Source organism: Lotus japonicus, chromosome 6, assembly GCF_012489685.1.
Source record: "Lotus japonicus ecotype B-129 chromosome 6, LjGifu_v1.2".
In the NCBI taxonomy this organism is placed as follows: domain Eukaryota; kingdom Viridiplantae; phylum Streptophyta; class Magnoliopsida; order Fabales; family Fabaceae; genus Lotus; species Lotus japonicus.
This window is the reverse complement of record NC_080046.1, coordinates 31,730,104-31,754,010: the sequence shown is the minus strand read 5'-3', so window position 1 is coordinate 31,754,010 and position 23,907 is coordinate 31,730,104. Positions and strand designations below refer to the sequence as shown.

General features: G+C 38.0%; 4 protein-coding genes across 4 annotated transcripts; all 4 read left to right on the top strand.

Annotated features, from left to right (window-relative positions):
- The first annotated feature begins 4,459 nt into the window (after positions 1–4,459).
- Positions 4,460–6,359, top strand: LOC130726619 (uncharacterized). Its single transcript, XM_057577924.1, has 3 exons — positions 4,460–4,758; positions 5,686–5,783; positions 5,872–6,359. The coding sequence occupies exons 1-3, from the start codon at positions 4,701–4,703 to the stop codon at positions 6,145–6,147; spliced, it is 432 nt and encodes a 143-aa protein (XP_057433907.1). The 5' UTR covers positions 4,460–4,700; the 3' UTR covers positions 6,148–6,359.
- Positions 6,360–6,481: 122 nt separating this feature from the next.
- LOC130726618 (uncharacterized) lies at positions 6,482–7,759 on the top strand. Its single transcript, XM_057577923.1, has 2 exons — positions 6,482–7,225; positions 7,322–7,759. Exons 1-2 carry the CDS (start codon positions 7,055–7,057, stop codon positions 7,625–7,627), a joined length of 477 nt encoding a protein of 158 aa, XP_057433906.1. The 5' UTR covers positions 6,482–7,054; the 3' UTR covers positions 7,628–7,759.
- A 6,487-nt stretch (positions 7,760–14,246) lies between these two features.
- On the top strand, positions 14,247–14,729 carry LOC130725206 (uncharacterized). Its single transcript, XM_057576454.1, has one exon. The coding sequence runs from the start codon at positions 14,247–14,249 to the stop codon at positions 14,727–14,729; it is 483 nt and encodes a 160-aa protein (XP_057432437.1).
- On the top strand, positions 14,726–20,668 carry LOC130725205 (uncharacterized). The gene is made up of 4 exons (XM_057576453.1): positions 14,726–14,865; positions 15,447–15,652; positions 15,851–16,267; positions 20,316–20,668. The coding sequence occupies exons 1-4, from the start codon at positions 14,726–14,728 to the stop codon at positions 20,666–20,668; spliced, it is 1,116 nt and encodes a 371-aa protein (XP_057432436.1).
- The last annotated feature ends 3,239 nt before the right edge of the window (positions 20,669–23,907 follow it).

Sequence of the window (23,907 nt, the reverse complement as noted above, 5' to 3'; positions counted from 1 at the left end):
CCTAAACAACGATGAAATCTCACGCTTCCATGAAGTCTCACGCTTCAATGGAGTCTTACGCCTTCACGAAGTCTCATGCTTCAGTGAAATCTCACACATTCACGAAGTCTCACGCTTCAGTGAAGTTTCACGCATTCACGAAGTCTCACGCTTCAGTGAGGTTTCGCGCCTTCATGAAGTCTCCCGCTTCAATGAAGTTTCACACCTTCACGAAGTCTCACGCTTCAGTGAAGTTTCACGCCTCCGCAAAGTCTCCCGCTTCAGCGAAGGTTTCCGTCTCCACAAGGTCTCCCGCCTCAGTGAAGTTTCTGCTTTCATGAAGTCTCACGCTTCAGTGAATTTGCACACTTTCACGAAGTCTCACGCTTTAGTGAAGTTCCATGCTTTCACGAAGTCTCACGCCTCAGTGAAGCTTCCCTGCTCATCCTTTGGATGGCTAAATAAACTGCTCAAAGAGCGAAGGAGTACCAATGTACTTGGAAACTTATTATTTTCCAGGCTTATCTTTTAGATAGCCAAACAATAAAACTGCTCATCGAGCAAAGAAGTATCAACGTACTTAGAAACTTATTAGTTTCCCCAAAACTTGGATTCGGCGACACTTCTCATTTTCCAAAACTAACATCCAAGCCCTAAGCTTTCATCTGACATTGTTATCATTATTTAAAGGGTTCAGAGGTTGTTTAGTGTATTATGAATTTTCCTTGTAAAATAGTTTCCATTTAGGTTTATCTCTAATCTTATAAGTTTAAAAGATCTCATCATCCCAAGTAACTCCCAGAAAAGGTCTCGATCCACTAAAACAATAACAAGGGCCCGAACCTCCGTTCGTCCCGTCGACCTTTCCCAAAGTCTCATCACGAGTATGGCATAACTACCCGTTTCCCCACACTCTGACGTTCCACAAATATCCGTATAATTGCACAGTATAATCAATATAATCCAGCAAATCATGTGCACAAGTATTCACATAGCCTATGATTATCCATTTAGCAAGTATAGCATATGAATCAATCAATGGTAAATCAAAGCGATAAATAAATCTCAATCACCAATGTCGGCCGAAGCCTCAGAAAAACATTTCCCAGTCAATCACAATCAAGTGCATAAACAATAAATCAAGTCGAATTGGTCGACGCCTAAAACATTAGCTAGAAAGGTAAGTTGCTCTCACCTCTAGTTCCTCCAGAATCACAGTGTAAGTCACACTCACAAGCTTGCTCCGTCAAGTCCAAGGTTTACACAAACGAACCTTAGAGCAAACAAAGCAAAAATCAATCAAAATAAGTCGGTACAATCGAAACAATACTAACTAACGTTAGACAAAGCTCAAGAAGCTTCAGAGTACAACATTTAGGCACGAATGGAAGGGCTTTCCCCGAATGGATGAGTTTTGACTCGATTCAAGTTTTGTACAAAAACACTTTATCCGCTAAAATGTCCATAACTCGAGCCACAGAATTCAAAATGACGCGAAACCAAAGCCAAAATTTCGACAACGGAGAGAGCTACGCTATAACTCAGATCATACAGACCCAAAAATTATTTTTGGACACGGTACCATCCAAAAAAGTCTCGGCCACTATCAAAATAGGGTTTCCCGAACTTTTTCTTCGATCTAATTTAACTCCTGGGTATTCTTAGGCGATATCTAGGCCAAGGAAACTCTCAGAAAAATTATCGGGTCGAAAACTAACACAGGGGTATTTTGGTCAGTGTCTTTAGCCCGAAAACTCAAAGTCGGAATTTTGAAAAATAAATTTGATGAGCGTGTTCCTAATGACATTTATAACAACTAATCCTACTGAAGCTAAACTCAGTCAGGAGTTTTTGATTCAAAAAGCGAAGCTTTTACCCAAAAATGGGTTTTTCCAGAAAATTGCATCTCTGTGATGTTTCGGCGAGACAGAAAACAACCAGATATTCATGCTCTTGGGCATGTAGGCAATGAGTTTAGACACTGAAATCAAGTTATTTGGACAGTTTTACAAAAAGCTCAAAACTTTGAGCATAGAAAGACATATAGAGAAAAGCGACAGAATTGACGATCAGAAGTAAGGAATAGCATCTATACCTCGAGGTCTACGTGTAGCAACGAACAGAGCGACGATCAGGCAAAAATCGGCGAAAAGCTCTCCTCCCCTCTCCTTCCTCAAGCTCGCGGCCTTGGTGCTTCAATGGTGAAGAATTTTTGATTCTTCACCTATTTATAGGAAGTGGAAAACACGGGAAAATGAAAATTTCGCGATTCCAATTTTTCCTATGCATTCTTCGGTGAATTCTAAGATAGGTTCTGGCGACAGAATTCCAGAACTCGAAACAGGTTTCTCATAATTAAGGCAATTGATCCAAAGTTGGTGTAAATCGATTTTACTCGAAAAATTACTTTTTGCAGTTGATGTCGGATGAGAAAACTTCTTTCTGAAGAAAGATTAGAAACATCGAAAGAAATCGGTACAAACGTGTGAAATCTTTTGTTTGAAGCTCCGAATAGAAAAAGTCTTCATCAACAGTTTAATTTAAGGTTCTTGAGCTATTAGAGATTCAGTTTCGGCAAATTTCCGAGAATTGGAATTAGACGTTCGTATATCTCTCTAAAGATTTTTGGAATTAGTTCCTATAGTGCTTTAAGAGTAAATTAGTCGTTTACTAACGCTCTTACCCTAGGCGTAAGTGAATAAGACTCGCGTTATAACTTATACCGATTATAATACTATTCTTAGTCTTTTCCTGAACTTTCTCCTTCATAAATTTATTCCATTCGGTAAACACTTGTTCAGGTTTCCTTCACGATACATCGAAACCTAATCGTTGATAGAAATTTAATTAATAAATTCTATAACTGAAATTTTGGGTCTCACAGTCCCTCCATGTAAGCTAAGTAATGCCAAGTAGATTAATGAGTTCCACGTCATTAAATTCCGTCAATGATTTGAACGAAAGGGTAACATTTTCACGTTTTGAAACGTTTAGGATGTAAATCGCTCGTTTTAAACATGGGGGACCCAAATCGCACAATAGTGATACTTAGGGGACCAAAAGTGCAATTAAGCCTTAAAGAAACAAATAAAGATTTTGTTTTTACAAATCCGTTCAATATATTAGGCTAAGGCTAAAAAGCACTTTTGGCCCCTGATGTTTTGAGTTTGTGCAAATTCTGCCCCTACTCTATTTTTGTTGATGTTTCTACCCCTCATGTTTTCAAACAGTGCATCATCTACCCCTCTATCAGTCAAATGTTAAAAAACTAACAGAATGAGCTGATGTGACCTTTTTTTTATATTTTTTTGGAACTGCCACGTGGAAATTACAAGTGAAATTGGAAAAAAGGGGCAAGGGAGATTCAAACTCAAGACCTATAAGTAGCAAAACATGCATTTAACCAGTTCAATTACATGCATAATTGATATATTCATCAAGCAAATTTAATTTATATCATTTCCTTGATCATCATCAACTTCATATACTCTTCTTCATCTCTCCAATCCACTCAGGAACCTCTCAAGAGAAAGCCTGACTGACGGAGGGGTAGACAGTGCACTGTTTGAAAACATGAGGGGTCGAAACGTCGACAAAAATAGAATAGGGGCAGAATTTGCACAAACTTAAAACATCAGAGGCAAAAAATGCTTTTTAGCCAATATATTAAATCTGCATTAAAAAAACAAATATTTTTTCTTATCTTTGAATACATAACAAATATTAAATCTAAACATAAATTTGGTTTTTCAATATTAAATCTGCATTTTTTTCAATATTAAATCTACATTAAAAAAATATAAAGATTAAATACTATTTTTAAAAAATAACCATCCGTAATTAACTTTGAATACATATTTTATATGTAGTTTTTTAAGAAATAAAAATAAAAACCTGCATTTAATTTTTGTATCTTAAAACTAAATATTGAACAAAAATCCATCGTATATAAAAAAGTGCAATATTTGTGAATATTTTATTTATATTTATTTCAAATTTGTTTTTCTTAACTTTGAAATACATTTTATTCACAACACTATTAAATCTGCATTTAATTTTTGTATCTTAAAACCAAATATTGAACAAAAACTCATCATATATATAAAAAAGTGCATCTGCATTAAAAAACAATATACTAAATGAAGATTTTTTTTAGAAGGTTTTGCCACGTGTCACCCCATATCATTCAATAAAAAATCCCAATATACTATCATGTTTTAATTAATATAAATAGAATGATAGTAATATCTTCTAATTTTACCGTTTTATGCATTAAAAATTTATTTTTTACCCCTAAAGAATTATTCGACAAATGAAAAATGAGGACTCTTTATCTATTAATAAATTATTAATCAATCTAGAAAAAAATGTTAAGCATCTTATCTCCCTTTCAAACAAAGAAAAAGAAAAGAATAAACTGAATTGTAATGACTAAACTACCCTTGATCTGGGTACAAACAACTATGAGTTCAATCTTTAAAACATTTTCCCCCATGTCAGTCTTGGCAATTCAGGCACACGATCGAAATCGAACCCACATTTAGGGTTTAATTCCTCTCTCAATTTCCTCTACAAAGGAAGCATCTTTGGGACCCTTTTTCATTGATCTCGAGAGTGGTTGGGCAATACTCCTATCAATTTTGGTAAGATCTTTTGCTGCTCGCAGTTCAATTGGGCTTTATTGCCCAGTGTGCGTTCAAATCCATGGTCGTCAGTTTACAATGTACCTCTCTCCTGTGCGCACCACTCCTCCAATTGAACCACAAGAAGATGAGTGGGGTATGCAATTTTTCTGTGATTTGATCTATTTCAGTGGGTGGTTATTGAAGGCAGAGCCTAGAACATAATAGAAGTTGTTTTTTGTTTTTGTTTAGGGAGATTTGAATGGATGATTGATTGATTAATTGCATTTAGGTGGAAATCAATTGAATCACAATGAACTTTTTTTTTTCTTTCAAAATTGGATCCGCTATTATTTATGAATTAGTTGTTCTAGCTAGCTGGTTTATAGTGATCGTGTTATCTGAATTTCAGTTTCTGTGGACATCCTATGGAATGCATATAGCTTTGAATTTTATTTGCTTGTGGTTTGTTCATATTTCTTTTAACAAGTTTTAACTTGATTAGCAATGATTCTCAAAATTTAGGGACATTTTGTTAGGGTTGGCATAATTATGGGTGCATTTGGGTAAACAGCTTAATTAAGCGCGCTAATCAAATAAGTGCTTATTCATAAGTTAATTTTGAGAAGCTTATATTGGTTGTAACTCATAAGTAGGCATCATCGCTTGTTCATAAGCTAATATGAACAACGATTGAAAATAAGTTCAAAATAACTTATAAGTATGTCATAAGTTATTTACATAAGCAAGCCCTCTCAAACACTTGGATAAGCGTTTATGCTATAAGATAAACTCAAGTAACCTCTTCCAAACAGGACCTATATCCTATTCCTATTCCTTGTTGTTTATATCTATATATTTTGGGATATGTTTGAGGTTTATAATTTACTATGGTATTTGTTGCTATGAAATTTTGCCAGTCTTTGCTGAGAGTGTTATACTCTACTATGAAGTAGCTTTTTTTTGGTTTTGCTTTCCCGTGAGATACATGCATTTTTCACTCTCTCTATTTTGCTTAGGGGTGTCTGCAATTTGACAGCATTTTACTTTTGATCTTGAATGTGTGGACTTTCTTTTGTTGCAGACACAGATGGATTTGTGATTCCGAGCTTGGGAATTGGAGAGTCTGATCAAAGCAAACCTAATGATCGTGACATAGAATCCCCAAATTCTGCAGCACAGGTAGGTCTGCTGAAAGAATTTTTTCGATTCGGAAGACTGGATAATGCATTGGCTTTTGATGTTGAACTTGTTTTTACTGTTTATTTAGGCTAAAAAGGAAGAAAACATCATTTATCTAGGACCTCACGGAGCGCCTCCTTCACAATCAAAGCAGCCAGAGTTAAACTCATCTAACCGGAAGCAGCGGTTCAAGCAAAAACTGAAAGAAGCTGATAAGAGAATTAGTGGAACAGGCAGGGAGAATAAATTGGATAACCTAAGGGAGCTTGTGGGTAGGGGGAAAGGGAGTGGGAACATGGCAAAGGGATCCCGCAAGGACTGGTTAGATCCACATTGCGATGAATCTCAGTTTGAGAGGAGGTAATTCCCGTATTGAAGAAAAACTCTTTGAGTTTTGAGTTTTGTCGAAAAACTCGTAACAAATAGCAGAACTCTTAAGCTATTTACTGAGGAACCTCATTTTCAGTTCCTTTTGTTTAGTTTGATGCATCTTCCAAGATACCAGCTTTGCAGGTTATGTACTCTGCCAAAAAAATCTTTTGATAATAAAGGTGTCTTATATTCAGTTAGCATTAAGTTCTTTGTGGAAAGTGGAAAGAATAGGATTGAAAGCTTGATTTCAATCAGCTACTAATATTGACAAAGAAAAAATATCAGGAGCTATGGAAATGATAAAGGAAGATAAATTGAAGATAGAAAATGAAATGGAAAGATAAATTGAACATGAAAAAAATGAAGGGAAAAATATGTAAATGGTCCCTAAACTTTGGTCACCGGACGTTTTTGGTCCCTCCCCGGAGGAACTTCCGGAAATAGTCCCTCCGGTGACTCTAACCACCGTGCCTGAGAAACTTTCCGGCCACCGTGCGAACATGGACATGCCACATCAATGATTGAGCTGACGTGGCATTTTATTTTATTTAATATTTAATTTTTTCTGTAATTAAAAAACATTTTAAAAAAAATTAAACCCTAATTAACTAAATTCCTATTAACTAAAGCCCTAATAACTAAATCCCACTAACCCTAAAACCTATTCCATTTCCAATACAATAAGATCTGAAACTAAGGATCCCCAAATCATGAGTTAGGGTTCTTGAGTTTCCCCCAAATTCAACCTTCCTCCTCAAATTTGACTTCATCCCCAAATTTGACCTTCCTCTTCATCATCGCAATCATCTCTCATCTCTCTCTGTTAGTAATCGAGTTAGCTTCTTCATCCTTGCATCATCTTCATCTTCGCATCATATTCATCGATCTCATCGGGCTTCATGGCAAGGACGACGACGTCTTGCAGTTCCTCGTCTCCGTCACTTGGTCGATCCACTGCTACTGCCGTCCTGCGTCGAGGCTTCTGTGACTGTGGAGAAAGGATCTTGTACCTGACCTCCCACAATGATGCCAATCCTGGAAGGAAGTTCTGGAGGTGCAAAAATTGGAAGGTATGCATCCTCATCCTTATTATGGTTCCTCTTCCTTATTATGCATCCTTATTCTGCATTGTCATCGTTTTTATGAATCTCCATTTTCATTTGCAGTCACCAACAGAGTGTGGCTTCTTCTTGTGGGACGATGAAACTGTGTTTGACGCAGCACATAGAAGAACTGCAATTGAACTCACCAAAACACTACATGAGCTGGGTGAGATGAAGAAGAAAGTGGATGATAGCAAGAAGGACTTGGACGAGATGAAGATTAAAGCAGAAGAATTTAAGATGAAGAATGATAAGGTTCATAGGAAGCTTGAGAAAGAAATTTGGAAGAAGAATATGGCCATTGTGTGTCTTGTTGTGTCTTGGTTTTGGTTTGTGGTTATGTCAGGAAAAGTAAATGTTTCTGTGTAAGGTAGATGAAAGGGGTATTGTTGTGTATGTAGATGAAAGGGATATGGATGAAATATTGATGGAGATTAAGTTTGGTTGTTGGATTGTACCTAAATGTATGACTGGTTTTCCCTTTAATTAATGTAGGTGGGTTCTGAATTCATTTGTTTATCATTCTTTCCCTGCCTTTCTTGCTTCTTTAGTTTCAGATCTTATTGTATTGGAAATGGAATAGGTTTTAGGGTTAATGGGATTTAGTTATTAGGGCTTTAGTTAATAGGGATTTAGTTAATTAGGGTTTAATTTTTTTTAAAATGTTTTTTAACTACAGAAAAAAAATTAAATATTAAATAAAATAAAATGCCACGTCAGCTCAATAATTGACGTGGCATGTCCATGTCTGCACGGTGGCCGGAAAGTTTCTCAGGCACGGTGGTTAGAGTCACCGGAGGGACTATTTCCGGAAGTTCCTCTGGGGAGGGACCAAAAACGTCTGGTGACCAAAGTTTAGGGACCATTTACATATTTTTCCCTTTTTCCCAAAAATGAATAAAATGTTCATAGCTCCACCCAAATAAGTTGTTGTGATGCAGTTACGAAATGAGAGTTTGATAAAATACTCGACATTTCGTGATAAAAATTAGGCTTAATCCTCATATTAGTCCCTGTCTTTGTGTCGCCGTCTGAACCAGGTCCCTGACCGGAAAAATTTGTGGATTAGATCCCTCTCTTTTAAAAATGTATGGAGCCAGTCCTCGCCGGAGCTCCGAGCTCCGGCGAGTGATGAAGTGTAACGCTGACTGTATTAAAAAAGCTGATGTGGAAAATAAAAAATCTACACATCAGCAAAATAAAGTTTTTGGATTTTTATTTTTTTCCAATTAAAATTAACAAAAAAAAGTTTAATTAATGAAAACTTAATTAAAATATTCATCTTCATCATCCAATTAAAACTCAGAAACCAAATTAATCAGTCTTTCATCTTTCATCTTCACCTTCAACAAACCCAGCCACTACCACCCAGAAACTCACCCCACATCCAGCAAGTTCAACAATCCAACAATCATTTTCTTCCCTTTCATACCACGTCCCATCACACCAGCATCAAGTCCCCTAAGTATCTGTCACCAGAACAAACTTGCAATTGGAACCAGAATGAAAAAGGGGAGAAAGAGAGATTGACAGAGAAAGGAGAAAAAGAGGCAAAACAAAAGAAAAGAACAATTAGGGGAATTTCTAGGGTTCACCTTCGTCCAGATCGAACCCCCACCTGTAACCAAATCTGTGAACCCCAACCCCACTCCCACCTGCAACCAGATCAATGAACCTCTACCCCAATAGGATAGCGGGGAAGACATTCTACGCTACCAGTAAAACAAACAGCAGAAACGAAAAAGGAAAAAAAGGAGAAGAATAAGAAGGCCCAAACAAGAGTCACGAAAGAACAACACAGAACAAATAGCTAGAAGGAAAAGGGGCAAGAAAAAACGATCTGGGGAAGCATGGGATTTCTCCTAAAACTCGTTTGATTTCCCTTGAAACTCCATTGTAACCTCTTCACACAAATCACCATTTTCATATCTGGTTCCTCTCATCTGCAACCATGACGGGCAGTCATCTCTTCAACAGCATCACCCTCGGAGGCTACGTCGCTGTCGAACGACGAGCCCCAGCCTTTCACCGTTGAAGATCCAGAAGAAGAAGACGGAGAAAACGAGGACTAAGGGTTTCGAATCTGGGTTTCCCCCTCTCAGTAGAAGTCTTCTCCCTCTCACAATCCCTTCCCCTCATCTCTTTACCTATCGCTATAGATCTCTTGAAAACTGAGCAAGGGATTCGGTTGTGTGGAGGAAGGAGGAAAAATGAAGGTGGTGGGAGAAAGGAATTAGGCTGCTGGTAGAGGAGATGAAGATGTTAGGGTTTAGAAGAAAGTTTATGATGTTTTAATTTAATTTATTTAGGGTTTTATTTTTAAAAAAAAGTTTGGGTTTTTTAAATTTAAGTTAATTATATTATGTGTAAATTAATTTTAAAAAAATTTTAGTGCCATGTCACCTTCATTTACGCAGTCAGCATGCCATTTCATCACTCGCCGGAGCTCCGAGCTCCGGCGAGGACCGGCTCCATACGTTTTTAAAAGAGAGGGATCTAATCCACAAATTTTTCCGGTCAGGGACCTAGTTCAGACGGCGACACAAAGACAGGGACTAATATGAGAATTAAGCCTAAAAATTAATTTCTTTCATGAAAAAATTGATATTTTAGGACCAAGTATGTAGAACTTTTGTAGTAGCAATCTTTTTGTTCCGTTATTGTATTTGTATCTTCCAAAAAAAAGAAAAACCATGAACGTTCTTTGGATATAAAAGATAGTAGTAAGATTCTTCCAATAAAAGTGTATCATATTTGAAACATATATAAACAAGTCTCAAGAAAAATTGAAAGAAAATCATGTTGCAATTTGGGTAAATTCAGCATACGTAAATTGAAAAAATATTTTCTTGCCATTATAAAACTAATCAGAAAAGGTTACATGTTTGTATTGCACGAGTCAGAAGTTTACTCCAGCAAGATTGGCAGGTTTGGTTACTCCTGATACCGCGTGAGAAGAACTCAGCAGCAGATTTGCTGGCTCGCCATGCTGTAAGGGAGGGTTCACCATAATGTGTTTGGGGACAACCTCCTTCTAGCCTGATTAATTTCCTTCTACAGGATTCTGTTAGTTAGTTTGTTTTTCTTGTACAAAAAAAAAGTATTCACTGCATTCAATATAGATTTAAGACATAAGGTTTTCCGATAAATAAATAAAAAAAATTTAAGACAACATTTCAGCTCGTGATCAATCTACAAATACTAATGGAAAATAAATAAGCATTCAAAACAAGTAATTCTAGCATCATTGGCCAATTCCTCAGCAATTTTACACATTTTAATAGGAATAACGATTTTTTTTTAAAGTGGTTCAAATATATTAAATCAAGCCGCCATAGAAGCTAAAGCATCAGAAGCAACAAAAGTGTCAAGACCAGGAGGGCCTTCCTCTAGCCAAACAGCAAAAGAGGAGGCTCCCCCGGCTAAAAAGTCAGCGGCAGTATTGCCGGAACGACGAACAAACAAAAGATCCATATGAGTAAAAGATGAAACTAAAGAACAACAATCAGAAATAATTAAATCTAGATAAGAGCATCCTCTGCTGCGGCGCCTCCATCACTGGAAAAGCTGAAGAGAATCCGTCTCAAAACAGACATTGAAGAAACCAAGCTCTAGAGCAAGACTCATCACCCATCGCAGACAAAGTGCCTCTGCCAAACCTGCTGATTACATCATCACAGGAGCTAAAGTCGCTGCTGCAAGAATCTAGCCCTCCTCATCCCGCGCCACCATACCAAACCCCGCCATGGAACGTCGAACGAAAGCGTCGAAATTCACCTTAATCCACCCAGCTGCTGGCCGGCTCCATGTAGCAACCCTGGTGTGCATGGACAAACGTGGAAGAACCGTTGGACGTGGCAGCGCCTCCAAAGCTCGCACACGGTCCATAATCGCACCAATGGACATCTCCCTATCCTAAAAAACGCAGGCGTTTCTGGCCTCCCAAATAGCATACACTGTCGTGAAGAACCTGGCCACCATCTCAGCTCCCACCCCCTCCAATATTTGCAACACCGATGCATGAAAAGATGCTGCCCCTGTCACATGAACACCCAAAACAGCAAACCAAACCCTCCTAATACGGAAGCACTCGAGCAGCACATGAGGAATTGATTCCTCCTCAATCCCACACCATGGGCATAATGGATCCACATCTAAACCTCTCTTGCGAAGCTCGGGTCGAACATGCATGAAACCCGAAACAGCCCTCCACACAACCTCTTTACAGCGAGGTAACGCACATGATTTCCAAATAAGCTTCCAAACCGAAGCCGGTAGAGCAGAAGCTCGTGAAGAAGATGCTTCCTCCTGAGTATTCAACCTCCTAATGAACTCATCCAGATTTCATAGAGTACCAACCATTCGATGACTCGGGCCAAAACAAAGATCCCCGGAGGGCTGAATAGGCAAAGGCATAGCAAGAATAGCTGTTGCTGTAGCTGGGTTAAAAACCAGCTCCACCAAGTTTACTCGCCACCTCCCATGGTCCAGCAAATCAGCCACAAATTTTAAATTTAACTCGTCAATTAGATCCTAGCGATACACCAAAGGAGAAACATTAGAGAGCCAAGCATCCCTCACAATATCCACAGACCTACCATCCCCTATTCACCATCTTCCGCCTCTTTCAAAGACCCAACGCGATTTCCAAATGCTTGACCAAGCATAACTAGGCTTATAACCTTTTCTTGCCCCCAAAAGATTACTACTTGGGAAGTAAACCGACTTAAACACACGACTGAAAAGAGAGTCAGGAAAAGTATTTATCCTCCACCAATTTTTAGCCACAAGGGCCAAATTAAACGATTTAAAATCTCGAAACCCAAGTCCACCTTCATCTTTTGGCCGACAAAGTTTATTCCACGAGGCCCAATGAAGGCTCCGCCTAGAGACATCTCCACCCCAATAGAACTTACTTATCATACCCTCAATCTGATCACAAAGGCCATCAGGGAGAACAAAGCAAGACATAACATAGGCCGGTATTGATTACGCCACAGCTTTGACAAGAACCTCTCTACCCGCTCGAGATAAGGATTTCTCCTTCCACCCCTTAAGCTTCTTCCGAACTCTTTCCTTAACAAAGTTAAATATTTGAGTCTTGAACTTTCCAATGATTGTCGGCAAACCCAAATACTTATCAAAACTTTCCACTGCCTTTACTCCTAAAAGCTGACAAAGCTCATGGAAACAATTTTGTGGCACAAATCGGCTAACTGAAAGCATTGACTTATCAAGGTTAATAGCTTGACCTGAAGCTCTCTCATAGGAAGTGAGAATCCCTTTAATACACTCCGCCTCTTGCACATCTACCCGAGAAAATATTACACTGTCATCTGCAAACAGTAAATGAGAAATAACAGGTGCAGAGCGCGAAATCTTAACCCCATGTAACGAGGAATCAAAACCAGCCTTATTAATCATAGCTGAAAAGACTTCTCCACATAAAATAAATAAATAAGGCGAAAGAGGGTCCCCTTGACGCATGTAAGACCCGTAATTAGAAAGGGAAATAAACTCGGTTAATTTCTCGGTTTAGTGCTTTAATGCTCGGTTAATGTGATCTTTATGGGTGTGACCTTGTTGATGAATTTTATCTAATGAAAGTAATATTTTGATTATTAATATCGAATTTACTTTTCCAAGTATTCTATTCTTCATTCATCGGAGGATTCGGCTGCACTACGGAAAACGGTCGAACCGACGCGTTTCGCCTAGAGCGCCCTTTTGTCATCAAATTATTATTCGAGTGTGAAATAAGTATTTTCCTTATCATTAGGACGATCTACGCGTAATTTTGAGAATTTTGACTGTAATATCGATATAAGGTCAAAAATCTCGCCCAGTAGTGTTTTCGGCTCGAAAACTAGGCAAGTTCGATTCGTAAACGGGCCAATCACGAAATTGGCCAGAAAATATCTGATCTTGGGGCTGAGTTTTCAGATGTTGAGTGTGGAGAGAAAGGCTATTAGGGTGGGCTCATGAACCAAGGTCAAAAGGTTAGTATCATGATTGCTTTGCCATAAGTAGTGTGCATGGGAAGATAAACCAAAGCCAAAAGTGCAAGCCACCTTTCACCTAGGGAAACGTCCATCACCTTATCATAGAAGCTTCCCATCAGATTTCTGAACCAAAGTAAAGGGAAATGAGAGGACTTTAGAGAGATAAGTGAGAGAGAGTGAACAACATCTTCATCTTATCTTCATCCTTCTTACCAGGGCCGGCCCTGAGCCTGTGCAAGCAGGTCCACAGCCCAGGGCCTCAAAATATCAGGGGCCCCAAATTTTTTTTTGTTACTTTGGCAAACTGCAGTCTGCAGACCCACACAAATTCTTTTTAAATTTCTTTTGTTTGGCACTTTGGGCCTTGTCCTTGTATTCCGTTTTGGGCTTGGCCCCATTCTCTTAATATATGAGAACATTTGTAAAAAAAAAACCCTAATACTATTTTAATTAGAAAGAGTGCAATTCTGAAAAATTAGAAACACGTAGAGCAGAAAGTCTGAAACGTGAAGAGCACACTGAAACGTCAAAAAGTTTGGCACCCATCGCCGGTCCGCCGCTGCTTCGTTTTTCTTTTAACTTCAAGGTAATTTATTCATCCCTCTTCAATTTCTTATTCTCTTTTTAAAGTCTGCATCTTGTGGTGGGGAATTGGGGATGAAAGGGATTGATCATTGATTGAAAATCGGTAATATAGACTTGAGTCTTTGGTAGAAAGCGTTAAACCTCACTCACCCAATAACCTTGGTTCTCTCAAGAAAACCCTCACTTTGATAAGTTAAATCATATCCCTTATCTGGCTTATCTATCATTTCATTTCAGTAATTTGCTTATTGCTAATTTCAGTAATTGATCAACATGTTATTAATTATCTCTTAATTTTTTATTTTCCAGTTCAACTTCAACGCTGCGGAATTGATCAAGAACAGCGAGAAAGTGAGAAATATCACTATTTCAGGTTCTAAATTTGTTTTCATTATTCCTCTATGCCTCCTAAATTGCCTCCTAAGATTAGAAAGTTTGATTCTGGATGTGAGAAACGTAAGAAAAAGAAAAGACTTGATGAGTTAACTCGATCTCAATCAGGAGCTCTTAATAAATTTATTATAAGAGAACCACAAATTCCCATTGAAAATCAAAATGTTGATGTTGGAATTATTGAAAAGATGGTTTCTATTGAAAATATGGAGGAAAATGATAATGTTAATGCTACCGAAAATGATAATTTAGATGCTGAAGATATGGAGAAAAATGCTAATGTTAATGCTACTGAAAATGTTAATTTAGATGCTGAAGATATGGAGGAAAATGCTAATGTTAATGCTACTGAAAATGTTAATTTAGATGCTGAAAATATGGAGGAAAATGCTAATGTTAATGCTACTGAAAATATGAATTTAGATGTTGATAATGCTAATGACAATGGTGATGATATAGACATATATGGGATACTCTTGAGTCTAGAATGATTGATTTATTAGCAACAAAAGGTCCTAAAAGAGATTTATCTATTCTGAAGGGTCCTAAAGATAAATCATCTAGACGTTTTACGGCTAATTTGTATACTAGAGTTTTACCAAATGGAGAGAAATGTGAAAGAGATTGGTTTGTTTATTCTAAAAAGCTTGATAAAGTATTTTGTTTTTGTTGTAAAATTTTTAAAAGAGGGATTGGTAAAGGTCAATTAGCAAATGAGGGTTTTTGTACTTGTTCACATGTTGGTGAAAGACTTAGAGAGCATGAGACAAGCATGGAACATGTTCACAATATGACTACTTGGTATGAGTTGCGTAAAAGAAAGCAAAATTTTCAAACTATTGATAAAACAACTCAAAGGTTGATTGAGAAAGAAAAGGAACACTGGAAAAATGTTTTAAAAAAAATTATTTCAATAGTGAAATTTCTTGCTAAACATAATTTGGCCTTTCGTGGTTCTAATGAGAGATTGTACCAAAATAGCAATGGAAATTTTTTAGGCTTAATTGAAATGTTAGCTGAATTTGACCCAATTGTCCAAGAACATGTTAGGCGTATTACAGATGCCAATATTCATGTTCACTTTCTTGGCATAAAATTCGAAATGAGTTAATACTTTTGCTTGCTTCTGCAATTAAAAATGAAATCATTAGAAAAATCAAACAAGCAAAATATTTCTCAGTGATACTTGATTGTACTCCTGATGTTAGTCACCAAGAACAGATCTCTTTGATAATTCGATATGTGGATATTTCGTCAAATTCTGTTAGTGTTGAAGACTCTTTTTTAGGATTTTTGAATGTCAATGATACAACTGGTCAAGGGCTTTTTGTTTTACAAGATGAATTGAAAAATCTTGATCTTGACATATTTGATGTGCGGGGAAAAGGTTATGATAATGGGTCTAATATGAAAGGCAAACATCAAGGTGTACAAAAGAAATTTTTAGACATAAATCCAAGAGCCTTTTATACTCCGTGTGCTTGTCATAGTCTTAATTTGACATTGTGTGATATGGCTAACTCTTGTGCTAAAGCTAAAGATTTTTTTGGCGTCGTTCAACGCATTTATACTATTTTTGCTAATTCTACTAAGAGATGACAAATTTTGAAAGATAATGTAAAATGTTTGACTCCAAAATCATTGTCATCCACTCGTTGGGAGAGTCATGTAGATAGTGTTAGAGCTATTAAAACTCAAATGTCAGATTTTAGAGAAGCTTTACTTGAAGTGTCAGATAAGGATCTTGATTCTAAAATAAGAAGTGAAGCTAAATCCTTAGCAACAAATGAACTTGGTGATTTTGAGTTTTTAATCGCTATAATTATTTGGCTTGAAATATTATCTGCAATTAATGTGGTTAGCAAGCTTTTACAATCAAGAGATATGGTTATTGATGTTGCTATCAAAAAAATAACGGGATTGATTGCATTTTTTAAGGAATATAGGGAAACCGGTTTTAAAAATGCCTTGAGTTTTGCTACGGAAATTGCCATTGAATTGAATATTGATCCAATATTTCCTCAAAGGCGTATAATCAAAAGAAAAAGACAGTTTGATGAGAATTTGAATACCCCATCAGTTGAGCTATCTGAAGAGGAATCATTTAGAGTTAATTTTTTTCTTTACCTTGTTGATTGTAAGACCCAAGTTTTTAAGCTTAGAATAAGTGGAAGAGATTTCCATTTACGATTAGGCTTGATGTATCGTGAAAGGAAACCTGAACAAGAGTTGACCAAATGAAATAAATTTATGAAGGAGAAAGTTCAGGAAAAGCCAAAGGATCGTATCGAAGTCGATAAAAGTTATAGCACGATCGTTATACGCTTAAACCTAGGTCAGAAACCCTAGTATATAGCTAATTTTCATTTATAGGCACGATGGAAGTTAATTCCAAAAATCTTCAGAGAAATGTTAGAACTTCTCTTTTTCCATATATAACAATCGTTTCGAGGCGAAACTCTAGAATCTACGAACGTCCGATTCCAATCATCGGAAGTTTGCCGAAACCGAATCCCTGGTATTTCAAAACCTAGAATTTCTCGACGATGAAGACTTTTTCTATTCAGAGCTTCAAATGAATATTCTACACGCGTACACCCATTTCTCTTGATGATTTCAATCTTTCTTCCGAAGGAAGTTTTCTATTCCGACATTCGATGCAAAAAGCAACTTATCGGGTAAAATAGTTTTATACCGACTATGCATTAGTTGCCAAAAATACAAGGAGACCTCTTTATAGTTTTGGAATTCTTTTGCCAAAACATATCTAATAAATCATGGAGAATGACGCCGGAAAAATCAGATTCGCGAAACTTTCATTTTCCCGCGAATTTCCACCTTCTATATATAGCAAAGAAAGGAAGAAAAAACCAAAAAAAACTACCCATTTCCCCACCCAAACCCGCGGCCACAAAGAGGAAGAAGGAGGAGAAGATTTTCTTCATCGTTTGCTTGATCGTCGATCAATCAGTTGCTGCTTCAAGGCTTCGAGGTATAGTCGCTAATCCTTACCTCTGATCGCTTTTTCCATAGCTTTTCTGTAGAGTTTTCTGAGCTGATAGTTTATGGGTTTTTGCAAAACTATCCTGAATCTTTCATTTCTGATTCTAAACCTCTTCTATATGTGCCCAAGATCACTTCTGCCGGATTAGATTTTCCGTTATGTCGCCGGAATTCCGCCGGAATCAATTTTAGCCTAAAATACCCATTTTTGGAGTTTTTGGTGTAAAGCTTCAACCTTTAGGCTGAAAACTATCGCCTTAGCTTAGTGTTAGTAGGATTAGTTAACATAAACGTCGTTAGTAACATCCCTGCAAAATTTGGTTTTTGGGATTTCAGTTTTGAAATTTCTAAGTTAAAAATCATGACCAAAATACCCCTGCGACAGTTTTTGATTCGATAATTTTTCCGAGTTCAGAATACCCTTAGTTACGGCTAATGAAAGCATAGGAACCAAGTTTGATCGAAGAAAAATCGAGCCCCACAATTGTGAAAAGTGGCCGAGCCCTATAGAGGAGGAGGGGGGAAAATTCCTTTTCCGAAAACTTGTCCTTTCGCGCTAGATTATCGTACCTTAGAGTATAGATTACTTCGAGTAACCTTATTAAGTATCGATAACTTAGTTTTCGATAGATTCTGATAGTATTTCTGTGGTTTTGCTCTAAAGGTGATTTTGAGGAATTCCCAGAGGAGCAAGCCTTTGATTGTGAACAAGTGTTAGGAGATCGTCCTGGAGAATCTACAGGTGAGGGCTTCTCACTGAATCTCTAGTTAATGCTTAGGGTCGATGTTTCGCATTGTTTACTGTTTATGCACTGGAATTGTGTGTGATTGGAAAATGTTTTCTGAGGCTTCGGCTGACAATGTAGATGATTCATCTACTGAATGTTTTTGAGATTGTCTTACATGCTATGTGCTATGTGGGTAATCTAGGATGTGTGGTGCATGCTTTATATGCTAAGTGCTAAGTGTTTATGATGCGATTTATTGATATATGACATGTTGTTGATTGTGATGATTTAAATATGCTCTGTACTGGAATCTGAGATTCTGAATGGTGAGAATAGCGGGCAGGTCATGTCGATTTTATTTTGAGAGTTTTGAGAAAGTTTGATAGGAAGAACGAGGTTCGGGCCTTAATTTTGTTTAGTGGATCGAGACATCCTCTGGAAGCGACTTGGGATTGGGAGATCCTGCAAATGTATAAGACTTGCGATAAGACAAAATGGAATCTATTTTATAAAGAAAATTCATAAGACCTTAAATAACCTCAAAATCTTTAAGTAATGATAACAACCTCGAAGGAAGGCATTGGAAGTCAAATCATAGTTTTGGAAAAGCGAGGAGTGTCGTCGGATCCAAGTGTTGAGGAGTTTGGTAAGTTCTGAGTATGTTGGTACTCCTTCGCTCGTTGAGCAGTTTGTTAGCCATCCAAGGGATGAGCCGAGAAGCTTCACTGAGGCGTGAGACCTTGTGAATGCGGGATACTCCACTGAGGCGTGAGACCTTGTGGAAAGCATGGAACTCCACTGAGGCGTGAGACCTTGTGAGAGCATGAAACTTCACTGAAGCGTGAGACTTCGTGAGAGCATTGATGACCCGAAGAGTCATCGTGAGTGGTTGCACTCATTTTATGATTATTGTATTTTGTCGCAGAATCGACTTTACCTTAGGGTAAGCTTTTAGAGACATTAATTTAGCTAGAACACGTGGCGACGTGTCGAGTGAGGTCGGAGACGTTGTTTGGCTAATCACTGCATTGCATGCACTCATTAAGTGGTTTAAACACGGCGAGATACCGGACCACGGCGGATTCCAAAATTGGTTATAAGACCAGGATTTCCGCGTAAGAGCGCTGCTAGGTGACTCTTAGTAGCAGACCGAAATGGCAGACCTACGGGTTACGGCTGATCTGACTACCTTTGTGTGGTGTAAGAGGCACGCGGGCCGAAATGGCACCACCGTGGCTGGTGAAGGGCTGATCCGTTGATGTCCATCCGTTCCGGATTGCATATTGGTTGACTGGGTTAACCTGCATATCATTTCATGCAACATGCATACTGACATAGTTGATGAGTGTGTTTGGTACTTGTTAATTCTATTTGAGGCATGTTAACTGTGATTTACTGTCGTTTATGTTCATTGAGAAATATGCAACCCTAGGATGTTATCCCTAGTTATAAGCCTAAGTGGCTATTATCTTATTTATATCTATTGGTGCTATTATTTACATAATTCTTTGGAGTTGACCCTCGCGTCTTCTGTGTGTGCTTTGGCGAACAAACGCCCTTTGTCAGATGTCTTTGGCGGGCTGATTCATGATGGCTCATCCTTCGGGAGGAACTAGGGTTGAGATGCGGGAACTGGAGCGTATCGCGGTAGCGAGAGGAGGACGGATGGTGTACATAGACTAGGTCGTTCCGGATTCAGATTCGGGCGACGATCATGCGAGCATGTAGGTTTTAGTGCTGGTGTGAGCTCCTCGAGATGGGATTAGTGTAGGAGTAGAGTCTTAGCTCTGAACATCATTTGTTTTCTTTGGGGACAGGGTAGTTTCCCACCTATAGCTTTTGTGTGGTTCTTTACGAGAATCACAGAGAGTTGGTTGGACTTAGGAGGTCTTGCTTCAGGCCGATGGGCCAGCTTATTCTCAGTTTTGAGGGATGGTGTTGCGGACACTTGACCTTTCTTGTGGATTGTACCTTTTGCCTTCGGGCGTTACACTTTTCTTTCCGTCACTAGAGGTTTACTCGTGACGAGGTTACTACTACAGCGGGGGCTGTTTATATATTGTATATTAGTTCTGATTATTGTTATTGTTGGGTTTTATTTAATTCAGTCTTGTCTTAGTTATTATCAAAAAAAAAAAAATATTCACGTTTTTCCGCATTAAGTTTATTTTAGTTACTAAAGTGACGCCACCGAAATCGGGGTGTTACATTGATCAAGCTATTGTATCTCTTAATAAGAGATTTGAGCAATATCAACAATACGAAAGTGTTTTTGGTTTCTTGTTTACTTCTCAAAATTTACATTGGATAATGCAACTTTAGAGTCTTGTTGTATTCATTTTGAAGAGACATTGAAACATAATGAGCAATGTGATATTGATGGGAAACAATTATGTATGGAGTTAAGGTTACTAAGAGATATGTTGCCTGCAGGTAATGTTGGACCTATTGATATATTGAGATTTTTGAAAGGCATGGATGTTTTCCCTAATACAATTATTGCATACAGAATTTTACTGACTATTCCGGTAACAGTTGCCTCTGCAGAAAGAAGTTTTTCAAAATTGAAGCTGTTGAAGTCTTACGTGCGGTCTACCATGATAGCAATTGAGAATAATCTGTTGGAGAATATACAATATGAAGACTTGATCGAAAATTTTGCTTCAAAAAATGCTAGGAGAGAGACTTTTTTTAAGTAGTTAATTTTTTTTTTGATTATATTGACTTGACGTTTTGTTATGTTAGTCACATACTTTTGAAGTTGTTGATGTTATTTACAATTTAAATAGATAATGTTCTTTAAAAAAAATTATTAGGGGTCCATTTTTATTATTTGCTCAGGGCCTCAAAAATGTCGGGACCGGCCCTGCTTCTTACCAAAAAACTGAAATCTTCATCATCTCTAAACACCACCAAGAAATCATCTTTTGTCTTCCATTCCTTCACAAAGGAGCTAGCATTCAAGGTGAGGATCATGGTGATGGTTTCCAAATTCAAAAAGGAGCTATCTTTCTCTTCATCTTTTCTAAAAACCAAGTTGTTGTTGTTGTGTGCTTGTGGTGAGTTTGTGATCCCCTTGGCTTCTTGTTTGTGGAAATAGTTTTGGAAAAAGGTGGAAGCTTGATTTTAAGGCTTCAATCTCTTGTGTTTTGAACCTTAGATTTCGAAAATGGAGAGCCAATGAAGAAAACTACTCATCATAACACCTTTTCTTGTTCAAAATGTTGAATCTTGATGTTTTAATGTTCTCATGAAGTAAAGACTTCAAGAGTAGGTTTCCAAGCTTGATTCTTAAAAGCCTTGAGGCTAAAAGTTCAGTTTTTAATCCTCAAAGATCATTCCAAGTGTTGTTTCAAACTCAAACCCTTGAGCTCTTAAGACTAAGTTCATTCATGAGAAGTGCTAGACTTAGTTAAGAGTGTGTGTGATTTCTATGTGATTTTGGTGATTGATGGTTGTGTGCACTGTGTGTTTGTGTGAAGGTGAAGAACACCTTGTTCATTTCATTACGAGGAGCTAAAGGCTAGGAAGGAAATCAGACTAGAGAAGTTAAGGAGAAAGCCAACGATCGAGGTAAGGGCACTTCGGGTCTTGGACTTTAGCGTGCACGAATTGTGTGTTAGGATTGCATGAACTTGTATGATGATTATGAACATGTTAAGACCTTGGAAGACTTATGTAAATGATCTTAGTATGCTGTATGATCCTTATAAACATGAATGGAAACTCAAAGGTTAAGCCTTGGGCTAAAAATCAAGTTAAAAGTGAGAAAAAGCATGAAACCCGGAAAAGGGACAGGGCTGCGACGCATGTGCGTGGGTGAGTGGCGCACATGCGTGGGAGACCTGCCCCTCTGGCGCATGTGCGTGGGGGAGGTGGCGCACATGCATGGAGTTGCTGCCTCTCCAGCGCCAAGTGACGTTTTTTGCTACTTTGAACTGTTTTGTATGCACTTATGGTTAAGGGTTGTATCATTGAATGTTATGCTACATGAAGTTTTTGAGTTAAGAATGCTTGATTAACATGAGAAATTGTTTAAGAACATGATGAATGATAACATGCTTAAGTGCCTTGATGTTTGAGAACATGATTACTTGTTGAGAACATGTTTACTTGTTGAGTACATGACTACTTGTTGAATATGATATGATGAACTCTTAGGATGTTATGATGAATGTAAGTCTTGAATTATGTTCCTACGATGCATGATATAGTATGCCTTGATATTTATCGAATAATATGCGTTGTATGGGCGATGTTGGTGACACCTATGAGTTGGTGACAACTCGGAGACGGATAGCTGGTGACACCTATGAGTTGGTGATCCCGATCACTCATGTTGAGGTGTGGTGAAGTCTTCATCGAACGAAAAAGGGCTATAACTACGTTGTATGACTAATCATGAAGCATATCATTGCATTGACCGAGGGTACCACTTGGATAGGGTACACCGAGGTGTTGGTTACTAATGATTGCTGGAATGGATCATTAGAATAAGTGGCAATTGACTGCTGGAATGGGTCTTTGTCCTGCCTGCCTGGTATGGAGTTGGCGTTTATCCGGATCATGGTGTGCATTGAGCATCAAGCATATTGCATATGCTAACAATATAGAGACACATAGGTTCCCTTGAACGTCGTTGACGTTAGAACATTGGTTGTTGTCTTGTGACCTGTGTTTCATGAATGGATGCCCTATAAGGTGTGTCGTGTGGTTGTGGGTCTTTTGCCTTGCTTGTTGATGTGTCTTCCTTATCCTATGTTACATCTAGAATTCCTTAGGGATGTATTAGTATATCGTTGGTAAGAATCTTGATAGGTGATTATATATGTGAATATGCATGCTCTTACTTGCTCGTATGTGTGCACGTCCTAATTATGGCATTGTGGTATAAGAAGTTGACCATTGCACCTTTTCTTTCTTATGAATGCTCGACGACGCCGCTCTAAAGGATGAGCAAGAGACCGTTAGATGCAGGAGCGGAGACGTTGCCGAGAAATGGTGTGACGACGAGCTACCGTTTCAGAGATTAGTCGCGTGGAGATTGCGGGGAACTCGATGGGCATATGAGGCTTTTAGTTTATATTCCTTTTGGAGTCTATGTTGTGATTATATTCGTTGATGTAAGGGTATTTATTATGATGGGTATTATGTATGCATTTGTTAGAGCATGTTTTGGAAAGTATTACAAGGTATTATGTTTCAAAAGAAAAAAAAATATACCTGCATTTTTATGATTTCGAAAGTTCATTAGCATGATTAATTTACTTTTGAATCACTAAGTAACCCTTGAAAATCAGGGCGTTACAACGCAACCCTCTATGAGGGGCAAAAGGGGCCTGCCTGTTGCCATTAAGCAAAATGGAGAAGCTAACAGAAGAGACACATCTCATCACCAAATTCACCCAACAAAGCGGGAATCCCATAGAAACCATAACTGACTGAAGGAAAGGCCACTCAACCCGGTCATATGCCTTAGACATATCCAGTTTGAGCGCCATAATGCTATTCCGGCTCTGAGATTTTTTCTTCATAAAATGAAAACATTCGAATGCAATTAACGCATTATCTGTAATGAGACGACTTGGTACAAATGCACTTTGTGTTTCACAAATTAAATTTGGCAAAATTAATTTCAATATGTTTGCAAGACACTTCGTAATAATCTTAAAGATTACATTACAAAGGCTAATTGGCCTAAACTGACTAGCATGCTCAGGAGATTTAACTTTAGGAATTAGAACCAGCAAAGTTTGATTTATCATACCTGGATCAGTGTTGCCTTGAAGGACTTGCAACCTGAACTGAGAGACCCCATCTTCAATAATGTTCCAAAAATTATGGTAGAACAAAGCCGGGAGACCATCTGCACCTGGTGCCTTGGTCGGATGCATCTGAAAGAGGGTCTCCTCCACATCCTCCTTAGAGAAGGGGGTCA

What these genes read in the sequence shown, in the direction of transcription:
- LOC130726619 (XM_057577924.1), top strand. Translation starts at nt 4,701, where the DNA reads ATGTACCTCTCTCCTGTGCGCACCACTCCTCCAATTGAACCACAAGAA. An exon ending in ACCACAAGAAGATGAGTGGG is followed by an intron (nt 4,759 to 5,685) that starts GTATGCAATTTT and finishes CTTTTGTTGCAG; the next exon opens with ACACAGATGGATTTGTGATT. An exon ending in CCCCAAATTCTGCAGCACAG is followed by an intron (nt 5,784 to 5,871) that starts GTAGGTCTGCTG and finishes CTGTTTATTTAG; the next exon opens with GCTAAAAAGGAAGAAAACAT.
- LOC130725205 (XM_057576453.1), top strand. Translation starts at nt 14,726, where the DNA reads ATGATTGATTTATTAGCAACAAAAGGTCCTAAAAGAGATTTATCTATT. An exon ending in GAGAAATGTGAAAGAGATTG is followed by an intron (nt 14,866 to 15,446) that starts GTTTGTTTATTC and finishes TCCTGATGTTAG; the next exon opens with TCACCAAGAACAGATCTCTT. An exon ending in TCCAATATTTCCTCAAAGGC is followed by an intron (nt 16,268 to 20,315) that starts GTATAATCAAAA and finishes TTCATTTTGAAG; the next exon opens with AGACATTGAAACATAATGAG.
- LOC130725206 (XM_057576454.1), top strand. Translation starts at nt 14,247, where the DNA reads ATGCCTCCTAAATTGCCTCCTAAGATTAGAAAGTTTGATTCTGGATGT.
- LOC130726618 (XM_057577923.1), top strand. Translation starts at nt 7,055, where the DNA reads ATGGCAAGGACGACGACGTCTTGCAGTTCCTCGTCTCCGTCACTTGGT. An exon ending in GGAGGTGCAAAAATTGGAAG is followed by an intron (nt 7,226 to 7,321) that starts GTATGCATCCTC and finishes TTTCATTTGCAG; the next exon opens with TCACCAACAGAGTGTGGCTT.